Source organism: Amphiura filiformis, chromosome 2, assembly GCF_039555335.1.
Source record: "Amphiura filiformis chromosome 2, Afil_fr2py, whole genome shotgun sequence".
Taxonomy (NCBI): Eukaryota; Metazoa; Echinodermata; class Ophiuroidea; order Amphilepidida; family Amphiuridae; genus Amphiura; species Amphiura filiformis.
This window is the reverse complement of record NC_092629.1, coordinates 27,999,250-28,015,827: the sequence shown is the minus strand read 5'-3', so window position 1 is coordinate 28,015,827 and position 16,578 is coordinate 27,999,250. Positions and strand designations below refer to the sequence as shown.

Here is a 16,578-nt window from a genome sequence, read left to right as displayed (position 1 = left end):
ATAACAATTGACCATAATATGTGCAGTACCGCATGCGGTACTGCACATATCCGCTGCACTTCCGATGCGGAACTGCACGCTTCACACGCATTTCGCATGCGGAACTGCATCGTCCCGACCTGCATCTCCGCATGCGGTAGTGCACGTCCCGACCTGCATCTCCGCATGAGGATTTGCTATATTTTTTGTGCAATTCCGCATGCGGGAATTTAACATTTCTTGTGCATTTCCGCATGAGGATTTGGTATATTTTTGGTGTAATTCCGCATGCGGACATGCAACATTTATTGTGCATTTCCGCATGGGGATTTGGTATATTTTTGGTGTAATTCACATGCGGACATGCAACATTTCTTGTGCATGTCCGCATGGGGATTTGGGATACTTTTTTTACAATTCCTTATGCGGGAATGCAACATTTTCTGTGCAGTCCCGCACGTAGGCCTATGTGGGGTTTGCTTGCGTATGCGGGTAAAATTAATGATATAAAATTAGATAGGGCCTATTAATTATAATCTTTGAATAAAATAGGAATGATTGTCGATAAGGTGAATAATTCTACTTTGTTAAACATCAAAATTTTGAGGGTTTGCAATTTATATAACTGCATTGGTCTTACGATTATTTTAAAAATGCGAGAGCGATATTTTCCATTCACATTTTATTTTTATAAAAAAGTTAGGCATAAATATAAGCTTCAACAACACATTCACTGACTATAGTAAATGCGCACAAGAAGAAAATGATAATATTCAAGGTTTGCCTATTAAACATTAGCCGTGTTCAGACTATCGATGATAGTGTCGTAGTTAGCGTTGTATAGTTATAGTCATCGATGATATCTTGTGGTTAGTGGCAGTGTGGACACGATCGTAGTTATAGTCATCGATGATAACGACGACGTAACTTCAAGTTAATAACTACAAGAAATCTTATGGTTTCGACGCTGATTTCGAGCGAGTATCCCTATTAATAGTGCGGCTTAGTAAATGTATGAATAAGTTAATCCTAAAATCACATTGATCCGATGGATCATGGGAATGAGTACAATTGAATCATCCTTGAAAGATGCATCGATGCATATAGTAACAATGGGTGAGAGCATGTTTACATTTTGCTAGATTCTCCGTAGTCCACTTGCCAATTGTGCACTACTCTGGCTATTACATTCCCAAGTGGACTACTGACTTTGCCTTGAGAGTTAGGCCAATTTCTGGCCTAACTAAAATTGGTGATGATGTAATGCATCTTTAAAAATGAATCTGGCTTGTGATTGGTCGCCCAGATCTCGTTATTGTTTAAATCCTCCCGACGCGTACTGGTACCATTATAACTATACATGGTACACAACTATCTAGGGAATGCGGCGCTTTTGTGCTGGTGGATGAACGTATGCATCTAGCGCGTATTGTAGCACCATGCTTAGTCTTGTGGTTAGATTTTATTGATAAACAAGTATGATTGACAGTGTGTGAGTCCCGGGTAAAGTTCTGCTTAAAAGTGAAAGTCCATAGTCGGTTTTTCGGATAATAAACTGGCAGATTCTAAAATTAGAATTGTTCAGTATTGAAGTGTCATTATAATTATGCCATTATGATATGTTGCATAATATAACGGTAGGGCCTATACTTTACTTTTACTGTCACAAATATAATTATATAGCCTAAACTTTTACATAACCATTTTATACTAGTATTTTGATGTAGGCCTACTAAATATCAGTATAATTTCGAGTTCAACTGAATGCGTTCATCATGATTAATAACATTTTATTTATCAAAAATCGACTATGGCATAGTCTAACATTTTGCAGGTATAGGGTCATTTGAGAGCTCTGGTACTATTGTTGACACCCTTGTCGTCGATGATAGGCCAATAGTGTGGACGCGCCACATCGATTAGAGGATAAAAATTATAAGTGTCGTAGTTATAGTCATCGATGATAAGGCCCAGTGTGAACATGGCTAGTATTATTTTGGGAGATTTAATCCGCAATTATCGTAAGGAATTTTACATCGGTACATCATACGTGATCACCGTCATGCCGAAAAGTGAATGGCAATAAATGCCCATATTTAAGCCTCCCTCAAAGAGAATCCGATTTCTATAACTCATTCACAAGTTTATTAATCCCCTGTGAATACCACGACGCGGAGGCTTTATTTTTTACCGTAGTTAACTTTAGAATAGGAACCTCGTAGTCACGGGCATTGTTCATTATTGATCGTAGTTTGTTTTCATATTCAATAGTAATAATAATAGTATCAGTCATTGTGTGTATGAGCTTTATTCCGTCATGCATGAGTATGGTTGACGTACATTTAAAAAACGGATTTTGGCAGATCACCTCCATAGCGTAGTGGTGTAGTTTCTAGACTCTGAATCCCAAATTGTGGGTTCGAATCTCGGTGGAAACTTTTCTGATTCTTGTGCAAATTAGCAAACCAGTTATAGGGAGGTTTCTATACCAGTTATTTCTGTGTTTTTTTACATTTCCTTAGGGTCCAAAGGTTTAAGTGTGACTCAAATACATAACCAGCTAATACCAGCACCAGGGGTATATATTTTTCAAAATTCCCTGCTTTTGGGGTTGGGAAAAAAAAGTAAACAGTTTTAAAAAATGGGGAAGAAAGTAACAGCACTGGTTTGCTGTACAACACATTACATTGGAGAAGAAAGTCAATCTCTAAAAAACTGGTGTAGGCGAAAAGTCACACTAATGGAAAATATGTATCCCTGGGTGAAACCAGGCCTAAGTTAACATTTTCTGTGTGGCTGTATATTATTTTATGGGTATAACTTATTAGGATTATTTTGGGACACATTTCCATAAGAAATGGTATGTGGAATATAGTAATTAAAATATTACTGAATGTATCAATAAACTGTGTTTATATTATTTTGTTACAACTTTCACATTTAGCCTATACTGCATTCTGCATCATGCCGAACACAAGAAGATCCAACAAGAACAAAGGAGTAGAAGAGGAAGATCTTGATCTAAGGGAAAGTGAATGGTTTGAGATCCAAGATGCTGGGACAAAAGGTAAATAAAAGGCAATCATAATTCTTCAACCATTAGCATTACTGTTTTGAACCTTCTATAGACTACTTACACTAGGCACAAAAAGATACTCATGCGTTTTTGTGTCGCCTGCAAGGATTGCAGGAGGCACTTACTAAATGTCACAGATGTATGGATGGATAAGTTTCAGTTAACCTTTTTGAAATCACAGTAACAAGAAAAGATGAAGTTGGAAAATGATCAAACTTGGTAGATTGTAAAAAAGCACTCTTATTGACCCTAATCAAAAGGTCAAAATTACCATTTTATACTTAGTTTTGGTTAACTTTTTTAAATCGCAATACAAAAAATATTGTAAGTTGGAAAATTATCAACTTGGTAGGTAGAAGGAGATTGGGCACTGATTCACACACAAAAAAAACATACCCTACTCAACAAGACATTTTGGTGATTTTGAATGACATTTGTTACCTATTTTTGGAAACATTACTGAATTTGATTCGCTGACTTGTGTGTTGGGATACCGATTTCAACAAAATCACTCTTATAGATGCCGTAAGTATGATGTTAACGCCGCCATCTTGTGGATACGGAGAGTCTTCTTGCTAAGAATATTAGCAACACACTGCGTTAACGTGTGACTGAGGGCGTGCTGCGTCTTCCGAGTAATGGTGGGCATAATGTCTAACGGATTACATGCAAAAATCGTAGTACCACAAGATAGTGGATTTCTCGGAAAAGGCTGATGCCGTCTATTGACCCTACTTAAAGGGGGCGCTGTGAAATGGTCAGGTCGCCATGCAGGCGACCTGTCCATCATCGCTATAATATCTTGCTATTGTTAACGAAGGAAAACAATAGTCTGCTTATTCATTGTCTTGATGATCATGTCGGCTATAATCCGGCCCACTTCACAGCGGGCCTTTTAAGTTTTTTTTTGTGAATTTGGTCATTTATGACCCGAAAAGGACCTTTTACCTATTTTTGGGAACAAATTTTGAAATATCAAATTCTTTACTTATCATTGTTTTCTTTTACATACATCCTGTAATTGGTGTGCTGATTTAAAAAAAAATACTCTTATTGACCCTATTCAAGACATGTTTGTTATTTTAGCCATTACCAAAAAATGACCCTTTTATTATTACATTTGTTACTAAATTGCAGGGAGGGGAGTGTTTGCAAAAACACATATAAAAGCAGGAGAGGTATTGATGCAGTATGATGGGGACCTGATAACAGCAGAGGAGGCCGACGAGAGGTGGACAAGAGTGACAGTTGTTTTCGATATTACTTCACTTATAATGGAAAAGAACTCTGGTAAATATAATCTTCTGATAATCTTTGAGTTGTAGTGGCATAGTGTGGAAAATCTGAAATAACATTGTAGGGTTTTTAAAGGAGGGTGTTCCGATTGATAACATCATCCCCCCATTTTTCCCGATCAAAATAGAGATTTTGGTATCAGAAGAAAGCTCATATTTTTCTAATTATCCCATTGAAATTTGAGGCCCAACAAATGTTTACTTTTGAAGTTATAAACAAAAACGTTCGAAATAGTGGTAACACAATTTATCGGAAAATAGTTTAACACAGTGTTCAATGGGGACTTTGCCTGTGGGAAATATGCATTGTTTTACTCTCATTTCAAAACCACTGGTGCAATACAACTCACATTTTTTAATTACAATTTTGTTTGGGACAGGCTTTCACATGAAATGGAAAACAGCAAGTGAAAAAATCGGAACACCTAACTTTGTGATGAGGTAACAGTTTCCCCTAGGAACCTGACTTGTAGATGAGTGTATGACATTGTGGGGTTGAGCTATGTGAGGTAACAGTTCACCTAGAATTCTTCACTGTGGATGAGTGTATGTATGACATTGTGGGGTTGAACCTCCTGAGGTCACAGTTTTCAAATGAGCCTGGCTTGTAGATGAGTGTATGACATTGTGGGTTTTTAACACTTTAACTGCAGAAGGAGGGGGGTAGCATGGTACCCAACATTTTGTTTTTCGGCTCCGGCATTTTAACGCCACTATATCTTGGGCTTAGAATTTTTGTAATTGCCTAAATATCAGTTGCGCTTCTTTTGGCAAAAAAAAAAATTGGGATCGGATGCGTCGTTCTTCTGCTAATTAGCATATATATTAGCATTTTGTGGGTGTTGTGGAAATTTTATTTTGCCCATAAAATGACCCCAGAGTAAAAATTTCCAAATTTTGTTTAATAATGTCTTTTTATTTATGATCTGCTAATTTGAGCCAAATTTAGTTCAAAAATTCCTTTGGGAAAGGGTATTTTTGCCGTCATTTTGAAACGGTAAATTATTTTTTTTTTCCCGGAATATGTTTGTATTTAGTGCATACACCTTTGGTGTAGCTTTCAAAGTAAAATTTGGTTATATTAGGGGGTAACATGGAACCCCCCTTATGCACTAACGGGAGGTCGAGGTACCTTATGCAGTTAAGTGTTAACTTTGTGGGGTATCAGTTCCCCGATGAGTTTGGCTTGTACCTTGATGAATGCTTGACGTTGTGGGGTTTGAACTTTGTGAAGTGACAGTTCCTTGATGAGTTGGGCTTGTAGATGAATTCTTGACATTGTGGGGTTTTAACTTTGTGGGGTAACTGTTCCCCGATGAGCTTGGCTTGTAGATGAGTGTATGACATTGTGGGATTGACAATCCTGAGGTCACAGTTCCCCGATGAGCCAGGCCTGTAGATGAATGCTTGACATTGTGGGGTTTTAACTTTGTGGGGTAACTGTTCCCCGATGAGCTTGGCTTGTAGATGAGTGTATGACATTGTGGGATTGACAATCCTGAGGTCACAGTTCCCCGATGAGCCAGGCCTGTAGATGAATGCTTGACATTGTGGGGTTTTAACTTTGTGAGGTGACAGTTCCTTGATGAGCTTGGCTTGTAGATGAGTGTATGACATTGTGGGATTGACAATCCTGAGGTCACAGTTCCCGATGAGCCAGGCCTGTAGATGAATGCTTGACATTGTGGGGTTTTAACTTTGTGAGGTGACAGTTCCTTGATGAGCTTGGCTTGTAGATGAGTGTATGACATTGTGGGATTGACAATCCTGAGGTCACAGTTCCCCGATGAGCCAGGCCTGTAGATGAATGCTTGACATTGTGGGGTTTTAACTTTGCGAGGTGACAGTTCCTTGATGAGCCTGGCTTGTAGATGAGTGTTTGATATTGTGGTTTGAACTTCCTGAGGTACGGTAACAGTTATCCGATTAGCCTGCCTTGTATAAGTGTATGACATTGTGGGGTTTTAATTTTGTGAGGCTTGAAGGTGGGTGTATGACATTGTGGGGTTGAACTTCCTGAGGTCACAGATCCCTAATGAGCCTGTACTGTAGGTGAGTGTATGACATTGTGGGGTTTGAACTTCCTGAGGTCACAGATCCCTAATGAGCCTGTACTGTAGGTGAGTGTATGACATTGTGGGGTTTGAACTTCCTGAGGTCACAGATCCCTAATGAGCCTGTACTGTAGGTGAGTGTATGACATTGTGGGGTTTGAACTTCCTGAGGTCACAGATCCCTAATGAGCCTGTACTGTAGGTGAGTGTATGACATTGTGGGGTTTGAACTTCCTGAGGTCACAGATCCCTAATGAGCCTGTACTGTAGGTGAGTGTATGACATTGTGGGGTTTGAACTTTATGAGGTAACAGTTCCCTGATGTGCCTGGCTTAAGCTTGTAGATGAGCATATGACATTGTGGGGTTTGAACTTTGTGAGGTAACAGTTCCCCCACTGTATATCATTAATGTTTTAAAAATTAGTCAGAAAAAGAAGCATTGGAAAAACAACATGCCAAATATTGATGAAATCATTAGTCAACTCACATATATGAAATTGGCAGTAAAATTAAAGTGGTGTTTTACACAGCATGAGCACTCAAGTCCAGTGGACCAAGCAATAACTTGATTTGATTTGATTTGATTTGATTCGGCATCTCCATAATTACAAAAACAATGATTCATAAATATTAAAACATACAAATATACACATAATACAGGAGATAAACCAGGATGGCCCTTTAAGCCAAAGAGCTTGTTTCCAGAGGGTCCTTTATAAAGAACATTAAAAACAGTAAAAAACAATGATACATTTAATAACAATATATAGCTTAAATATAGATAAAAGTCCATTAAAATGTGCATCAACAATTGATTTCATTCATAAGATGTGTTCTGACCAATTTCTTAAAAGTGGATTTGTTTGAAACTGGGTAAGCTAGACCAATCCATAATTGCATTATAGTAAAAGGTACCTGAGATGATGGTGGACTTTTTTGGAACAACAAACTTCTGCACACTATTTCTGGTATTATGATTGTGTGAATTTAAAACTCTAGTAAAATTACTTCTCAGATATTCAGGGCCTATTTCGTTAAAAATATTAAAAACATGGTTCAACCTGAGCTGTTTTGCTCTGTTTTGGATACTAAAAAATTGAGTTGTTTTTAAGATCCTCCTCACTGATATGATACATGATATGTTGACTCAGAATAAACCTGATGACTTTAATTTGTGCAACCTGTAACTTCTTACTTGTAGTTTTATTTATACCGCAGTACTAGGAAGAAATGTAGTAGTCGAACAGACAGAGAACGAGAGCAGAACATAAAATTTTCTTAATATTTTGGTCAAGAAACCTTGCCTGTCTATATAAAAACTTCAATCTGGAATTAACTTTTTAATTACTCTAAGAGCCATTTCTTCACCATCTAAATGCTGATCAATTGTAAGTCCTAGATACTTTACATGAGGAGTAGCATTGATTGTTTGCCCTTCACACTCGATGGTATAGCCCTTCTGTTTTGATAGAATGAGCTCTGTTTTTCCCATGTGGAGCGATAGTTTATTGCCATTTATTGCAGCTACTAAGGGTTTTGCTTAGCTGCTGACCAATTTTATTGGATCCTTTTCAGAGACAATCAGGGCACCATCATCGGCATACTGAAGGAGCACACAATCAACACAGTTGGGCATGTCGTTTTCATAACATAGAAATAATATTGGACCCAAAATACTCCCTTGCGGTACCCCGCATGTTAAAGCCATGGGCTCAGAGTCAGAACCATTAATACTAACAATTTGGGACCTACAATTCAAATAAGACTCAAACCATTCAATATCAGACAATTTATCAGTGAAAGATTCATTACTATAATTCTTGAGATATACTTCAAAAGTTTAGGTCATGGAAATCAGTTTCTTGACACAAAGTTCTGTGAAGTTTATCTTGTTTTAATCAGGGATGCTGCTTCATTGAAAACTAAATAGTAAATTTTGCTTTACTTTGCAGCATGGACGCAACTGAAGAACCAACTTCGGCCCCCCAGCTTGGTCGTTTAGTCAATCATGGGGATACAATGAAAGAAAGAAATGCAAGAATGAAAGTCATCAAAGGGCCCAAGCTATTTCTTTATTCAACCAAACCTATTAACCCAGGCAACGAAATACTCTATTGCTATGGAATAGAGGTGCCATGGAAGAAAAAGGTAAGAGAAAGTGTGATCTCAATTGCCCTGTTCTAACTGCATATTTTAATGTACTAGGTGAAAATCCAGGGGGGGGGGTACTCAAATATTTTTTTGGTAGGGACGTGCCACTGGAAAATTTGAAGTTGACCGATGTCTATACCAATATTTGAAGAAATTTTCACCCATCAATATACCAATTTTTTTCAGTTTTGCTCTTAAAATTGGCAATTTAAAAAAAACCAAAAACGACCCATTGAAATACCAGATTTAAGCAAGAAAAAGGGGTATTTGATTAAGGGGGGACATGGCATGGAAAATCTTTTCATCTGTTTTTTTTTAGATAATGCAACTGTACAATTCTGTAGGCTTTTCATTTTCCAATGCTTTTTATTTGATCGAAAACGGATATTCCGTTCCAGAGATATGACTCGTCAAAATCGAGACGTGCATGCAAAATTTGACAGAAATGACCCATTTTCGCTAATTTCCCGATACTTTTACATGTAAAATACACTCACCCTGTGATATTTAACAGAAATTTAAACAAATATTTACATACTATTAGGATGGTTCATTTTAATTGGTTTAATTTATATTCATAATTACTTAAATAATTTAGCAAATAATTTGACATCATTAAAAAACACAGGTATAGGAATTTCCTATGTATTTTATTGTTTCCTCGCCCTGCTATGTTAAAGAAAAATACTAAAAAATTAATTGTAGGAAAACTAATGGGTCAATTTTCATGATTCTTTTTTTAAAAGTTATGATAATTCAACTTGCAACTGAACATGACAAGAAGTTGTACATATTTATTGCAAAAACCTATAAAAACCTCAACGGACCAAAATCTTTAAAAGCCGCTAATTCAGAAGTCGGGTTACAATCTTGCCCCCCCCCACTTATCTCCAAAACCGTTTGACCAATTAACCTCAAATTTGGCATGATTTTACCTTGTTATAGGCCTATATACTGTGATCCTATGAAGCCATTTTTGATGAAATTTTGTAGTTTTTGATGAACACTAATTATCGTTTATTTCCAGCAAAGAAAATTGCTGGAAAAGTGAACGGTTGCCATGGCAACGGGGAATATAATTTCTGTAAACGCTCTCATAGGATCACAGATCCTGGCCACTATAATTGTTTAAGAAACAAACTATGTTTAAATAACTTTTAATTTTTGAGATAAATGGGGTGGCAAAATTGTGATTTTGAGTTTATGATTTTCTTGTTATCATGACCTTTGACCCCTGGTAATTAGCATACGGAGGTCGATATAACCAGAGACAAATATATTTTGAAACTTGGCACTATGCGAACGTTTTGCATGCTTGTATTCAAAGAAACTATGTGCTGTCATCATAACAATCATAATTATTGGTAAAAACGATGCCATGTCCCCCCTTAACCAGAATACAAAAAAAAGTGGTCATTGATATACCAGAGAGCTGAAAATGCTACCCATGTTTGCAGCATGCCCTGTATGGCCTTTTGAACCCCCAGGATTTGCAAGATTAGTTGACATTCCAATGATTACTTAAAAGAATTGGGCAGTTGTCAAGTGCACCGGTATTTTTGAACAATGTGGTGGTACTATACTGTTGGATTTTATTATGTTGTGAGGAAATCTTTATGGCGAACACAATGCTATAAGTAAATCGAGAGGCGCATAGGACACATGATTACTCATGCATGCAAATTTTCAAGCTCTTGCCTGAATTAAGGCAATTTTGTTTCCCTAATTTAGACTTTTCAGGCTACATTCCACCAATTTCAGGCATTTTCAAACTAATTTCAACCAGATTCTAGCTTGAACTGCTAGCTTCTACAAGTAGGCTTTTCATGAAATTCTATTCTCATCCATGCAACAGAAACCAGTGGAGAAGAACAAAGTTGAGACGATGGCAGTGAGTACTACCCCAAAAGGTAAGAAATAGCCACAACGTTTTGAGACGAATGATAGTGAAGATGATACTCTGGCAGTGGGCATTCAAAGCCTAGCTGGAGAGCATAAGCTGCACGTACTCTATACCAAATGCAATTCTTTGTGGGTATTGGGCAGCAGTATGGATAAATTTCCATTACCCACCATAACAGCATAAAGGGCTGCCTTGAAATCTTGCGTTATTTTATATCATTTGAGATGATAACCAGAACTTTGTTATTTAGGTGCTTACAATGTACAAACTAAGTACCAATGATTGTGGTTTCACATGTATGTAGCAACTACATGGATGTCCCACAATGCAATGCTTCTTTCTACAAATCAAACCATTTGGAAAGGCTAGAATGAAGACCAAAAGACCAGCGTTTGTGTAAAAGTATTTTATGAAAGATGGAGTTAAAAGTTGAAAAATCAAGATAAACCATATCAACCAGCCCTGCATTGTCCAAGACAAGGCTGCACTAAGTGTAGTTCAGAAAACAAAATACTACGACTGGTATTTTAGACTAGTCTAGTCTGTTGACATGACAACAATTTCTCATGTTAAAGGTCATTTCTTGTTCAGCGAGTCACCAGGTAATGTTGTTTTAGCTACTATTTACCAGCCATTTTTAACCTGTAATTACAAATTTTGAGTTGTAATGAACCAGTGGTTTTGAAATGAGATTAAAAACAATGTATATTCCCCAAAGGCAAAGTCCCCATAGAAAACTGTGTTAAACTATTTTCCGATAAATTGTGTCACCACTATTTCGAATGTTTTTGCTTATAACTTCAAAAGTAAATATTTGTTGGGCCTCAAATTTCACAGGGATAATCAGAAAAATATGAGCTTTCTTCTGATACCAAAATCTCCATTGCAATGGAGAAAAGTGGGGGGATGATGTTGTCAATCGGAACACCCTCCTTTAATAAAACCAAGGGTTTTGTTTCCCTTTGCTCTGCAATATGATTAATATGGTCTTTCCACCTGAGATCTTTGTTAATGTCAACTCCAAGATAAGTGTGGTTTGTTGTCTCTTGGAGTACTGAGTTACACAGTTTGTAGTTATGTTTGGGAATGTGTTTACGAGCATGGGTGATTTTCATAACAAAACATTTTTGAGGGTTAAAGCACATTTGCCAATCCGACTCCCACCTTGACAACAAATTGCAATTTCTCTATAAAGGACGCAGTCCTCTGCGAAAAGGCGAACTTGAGAGCATATGTTTTCCGGAAGATCGTTTATGAACAACAAAAAGAGTAATGGGCCTAGGTCCATCCCTTGCGGGACACCAGACAGCACAGGGACCCAAGATTGATTATTTTGTGGGGAATTATCCAAGTCCCAAGTTCACGCCTGAGTTCATCACATCCTAGTGCCAGTCAGAGTCCATGTAAATGAGGACTCAACTGGTCTGGAGTCCAGATTTGAGTCCTACAGTTAAGCTTGGAAGATCAAACTGGCAAACTGGAAGATCAATAGACTGACAGGTCAACAAATCCAATATTTTTATTATTATTTATATCAGGCTTTTTATGCGCTACAATATTATTGTGTATTTAATATTGTATGCCAAGTACCCGGATGCGTACAATATTAAAAATAATATTGTACGCGTCTGGGAACTTTGGCGTATTTACGCGATGCAAGCAATTTTGCGCCACGCGTAACGCACAAGAAGCGATGCGCGCTTTATGCATTTCACGTTACGGCAGAGTCTGAGTGCAAGCAGTTAGCTCTGGCTCAATTCAATTCAGTTAAGTTAAGTTAGAACTCAATCATTGTCCGTGGCAATAGATGAAGAATACTAAAGTGAGTAAAGCCTGATATAAATAATAATAATAATATTGGATGGCTTATTTTCATGTGATACAAGAATATATTTCACTCGCTAGAACAATATTGTACTCGTCCTCCGGACTCGTCCAATATTGTTCTAGCTCGTGCAATATATTCTTGTATCACATTCAAAGCCATCCAATATTATATAATTATATTTATTTCATCTATTTAGGCCATGACAAGAAGACTGGACAAACATCCATCATCCCAGAAGATGAAACCACAGCAGATGACCAGAAATGTAAGCTAATTCTCTTGGGCATGTTGCTGGTATTTAAATGTACATAAACACTGAGCCTGAAAGTGGTGATTATTGACCGCATCTATCAAGTATTGATCTTCACACTGGACTTGATGACAGACTCATAGACTTCTGAGAGTTTGTACCGGCTCTGTGTCTGTTCAGGGATGAATGGTTTGCTTTGATCTGAACAGCTTCTTTAACACCCTACTTGATAGATGCAGTCAACTATCACCACTCTCTCGCTGACTAAAGATGGAGCACCATCTGAAAATTCCAAGGTAGGAATTAATTTTTGTGTTTGACCAAAAGTTTAAATCAAATCATGATTTATACAAACACAGATGATCTTTCATGAAAGTAAACTGAAAGTAGTGCTAGTACTGTAGATGAGAATATGACCAGTGTGGCTGCAGTCCTTGAAGGTCCTTGAATTTGAAAACAAACTTGAAAGTTCTGGAAATTTGCTCAAGGTCCTGGAAAGTCCTTGAAAATTGGATTTTACCTGAAAAGAATTTGGACAAAATTTGGGGAGTGGAGAGGAGCAAAGGATTAAATTTCGACGCAAACACGCAATGTTTTTATGGTGTGGTAAGTCCTTGAAAATCATGCTTTCGGACCTTGAAAGTCCTTGATTTTTAAAGACTTCAAGGTGCAGCCAACCTGTTATCACAAAATGAAAATTAATACTAACTAGTGTATACTAACTAGTGTCACCGTATTTTGTGCCTCTTAATGTAGGTTTAACAGAAATGTAAACTTCATGAAAACTTTGAATCAGCTGCATAATAGCGGAATGCCGTTTTATAAAGTCTTATTAGTCATTCTTTACTCTGACAGTAACATGGGAAGTTATTTGATGCAGTCTTCACGCTAGTTGACTTTCAAACTTGTCCTACTGTAAACCTGTTTCAAACCGTATCAAATAGATGAGTTTGTTGAAAAACTGTAATTTGACATAGCCACTAATTGGATGTTCACTTTATTTTGTATCTTCTATTTTAGCTGCAGAAACCTGTCAAGTACATGTAAAGAGATCCTTATGTTGTTCACCAAAGTCTACATGTAATAAGATGAGAAAATTAGATCAAGATCAAAGTCAAGCAGAGAAGGTATGTCCTGCGAGCGATATAATTTTCCGTATTACAGCCCAGGATAGGAACATCATACTACAAATGTAGAGAAGCAGTTCTTTAGCTGTGTCAAAAATGTTACGGGGTATGATGGTATTGCAATATGATGCAATATCGATTTATTCTGTAAAAGCTTATCAGGGATTAGAATCCAATCACTGGCAATTCATCCCTCCCTGGTTTAGTGGTTATCAAGCGTGCTTCTCTCAAATTTCACCACATAACTCAGAAAAATATGGCGCAACTTTTGGTACCAAAATCACCATATGTTTGGAAACATTTGGGGGGATGATGTTGTAGATCATGTCAGGTATCTTTAAGCCTGTTATACTTTTAGGGTCATCACTCTGGTAATGTTCATGCTATTTCCCATCTAGGCTAATTTTAAATAAACGATTATTCTCATGCCTGAATTCTTTTAATGTTATGAAATAAAACATGTTGAAGTTGTACAATTTTAATTTCTTTTTTATTACATCCGTACTCCAGGCACATGCATTAGCAGGCAAACTCCATGATGCTCCGGAAGAGGAGAACCCTTCAAACTGTGAACAACATATTGATGTATCATTATTGCCAACATTTGTCAAACCCCCCGTTGTCAGTAGAATCACAAGCTCCACAGTGCCACTATCACCGATACCATTTAAATGTGACGCTTGTCATGAAGTGTTCATAAACGTGCAATTGTTGAAAAAGCACACACAGACTTTCCACACTAAACCTCATCAAATCACACTGGCCAGACCGTACGATCAAGCTCCAGAGACTAGTACGTACTTTGTGTTTCCAGGAGCTAGTGGTGATCAAACCCCTATTACTATGCAACAACAAGGAACATTATTGCAGGACATCCCTGGCACATCATCGCAACAGATGGCACAACAGCCTACAAGTACCCCTCTAGCAGTGACCCCATCGAAGTCGGACTTTAGCCAGAGTCCTTCGAGTTCCATGTTCCAATCCACTCCTGCTGGTGGACTCTCAGCGATTTTATCGCCGATGCAAGAAGGACAGGTGAGTAGTGTTGTTATGTTTGATGGTGCCAAAGAGATTTAACAGTTCGATTCTTTCTTTTTTGAACCCTAATGCTGGTTTCATAGTGTCATGCCCAGGGACAGGCGATTTGCGCGGAACTTTTTTTCCGCGCAATTGGCTATTTTTTTCCTATGGGCAGAGATACATGATTTGCACCGAAAAAAGAGTTCCGCGCAATTTGCTATTTTTTTCCGCGCAAATTGCCTGTCCCTGGATGCCGCTCTGCCGCATTGCCGCTTTGATGGTGATATTCGTTACTGCGCAGATGCACCAGAAACATGTTGAAGTTGTACAATTTTAATTTCTTTTTTATTACATCCGTACTCCAGGCACATGCATTAGCAGGCAAACTCCATGATGCTCCGGAAGAGAGAACCCTTCAAACTGTGAACAACATATTGATGTATCATTATTGCCAACATTTGTCAAACCCCCCGTTGTCAGTAGAATCACAAGCTCCACAGTGCCACTATCACCGATACCATTTAAATGTGACGCTTGTCATGAAGTGTTCATAAACGTGCAATTGTTGAAAAAGCACACACAGACTTTCCACACTAAACCTCATCAAACCACACTGGCCAGACCGTACGATCAAGCTCCAGAGACTAGTACGTACTTTGTGTTTCCAGGAGCTAGTGGTGATCAAACCCCTATTACTATGCAACAACAAGGAACATTATTGCAGGACATCCCTGGCACATCATCGCAACAGATGGCACAACAGCCTACAAGTACCCCTCTAGCAGTGACCCCATCGAAGTCGGACTTTAGCCAGAGTCCTTCGAGTTCCATGTTCCAATCCACTCCTGCTGGTGGACTCTCAGCGATTTTATCGCCGATGCAAGAAGGACAGGTGAGTAGTGTTGTTATGTTTGATGGTGCCAAAGAGATTTAACAGTTCGATTCTTTCTTTTTTGAACCCTAATGCTGGTTTCATAGTGTCATGCCGCTCTGCCGCATTGCCGCTTTGATGGTGATATTCGTTACTGTGCAGATGTAATATCACATAGCTTACAAAACCAGTAACATGTGCCATCCGACTTGTTATCCCTTTCGATATGATGCGTCACAAATATATATTCCTGCTACAGTGTGTACCATAACAAAAATTACCATTAAATTGTTGTTCCCCAATATTTGGCAGTCATAATCAAGAAACACAGATGTAAAAGTTAAATTTTGTGAAAAGAAACTTTCACTAAATAAGCATGTTTAAAGGGTAAATCTTCACTATAGGGAATTCCACCAAGAGTTGAATGTCCAAATGAGTGATTAGACCATTCCATACCTCCTGAGCGGAGCAAATGATACTACTTTTATTCAATAAAAATCAATACCTCATTATTGTTTGAGATTCAAACATGCCCCTCTCATACCCAATACCCCTGTTCACTGAAGCAAATGATGCAACTGTTCGTGGAATTCCCTATAACTATGATTTCTTGTAATTTGTAATGTAATTATCTGTATATTTTTCTTCCCCTTTGCCTCCCCATGTAGCTATGTTTATCATCAAGAAACACAGGTTATTTGTAATGAATTATTTTGATTATTTTGTTGATGTTGAGTTTTCCTATACAATTTTCTTTGAAAAGATTATTTACCGAAACTTATTTACCATTCCACATGTTGTTCATTTTCCCATTGTTGATTTTTATTACTATTATTATTATAGATTATTATTTACAACATTTTTACCAGGATTATTAGAAAAGTTTTGCATAGTGCCTCATAACTTAAAATTCAAGCTATACTCATTGTAATGAAGTAATTAGTCAACAGTTGAAAGTATAACCATGGGTAATTTAATTGAATTAGCCTTGACATGTGCAACAAAGTTATGAGGTAAGGT

At 37.6% G+C, this 16,578-nt stretch overlaps 2 protein-coding genes and 2 long non-coding RNA genes across 5 annotated transcripts in view; 2 read left to right on the top strand and 2 right to left on the bottom strand.

Moving 5' to 3' along the window:
• The window catches only part of LOC140146057 (uncharacterized), a 273,862-nt gene that overhangs the window by 164,292 nt on the left and 92,992 nt on the right, over window positions 1-16,578 (bottom strand). The window lies entirely within an intron of this gene.
• The window catches only part of LOC140146043 (uncharacterized), a 107,070-nt gene that overhangs the window by 29,367 nt on the left and 61,125 nt on the right, over window positions 1-16,578 (bottom strand). The gene's annotated exons all lie outside the window — the stretch shown is intronic.
• On the top strand, window positions 2,930-15,621 carry LOC140171432 (uncharacterized). Its single transcript, XM_072194694.1, has 8 exons — window positions 2,930-3,046; window positions 4,193-4,345; window positions 8,358-8,553; window positions 10,412-10,466; window positions 12,484-12,552; window positions 13,558-13,664; window positions 14,175-14,702; window positions 15,271-15,621. Exons 3-8 carry the CDS (start codon window positions 8,359-8,361, stop codon window positions 15,619-15,621), a joined length of 1,305 nt encoding a protein of 434 aa, XP_072050795.1. The 5' UTR covers window positions 2,930-3,046; window positions 4,193-4,345; window position 8,358.
• Window positions 15,324-16,578, top strand: part of LOC140171423 (uncharacterized) — a 24,695-nt gene continuing 23,440 nt past the window's right edge. Inside the window, exon 1 of the mRNA XM_072194684.1 lies at window positions 15,324-15,579. The gene's annotated coding sequence lies outside the window, so the exon portion shown is untranslated. The remainder of the gene's footprint in view (window positions 15,580-16,578) is intronic.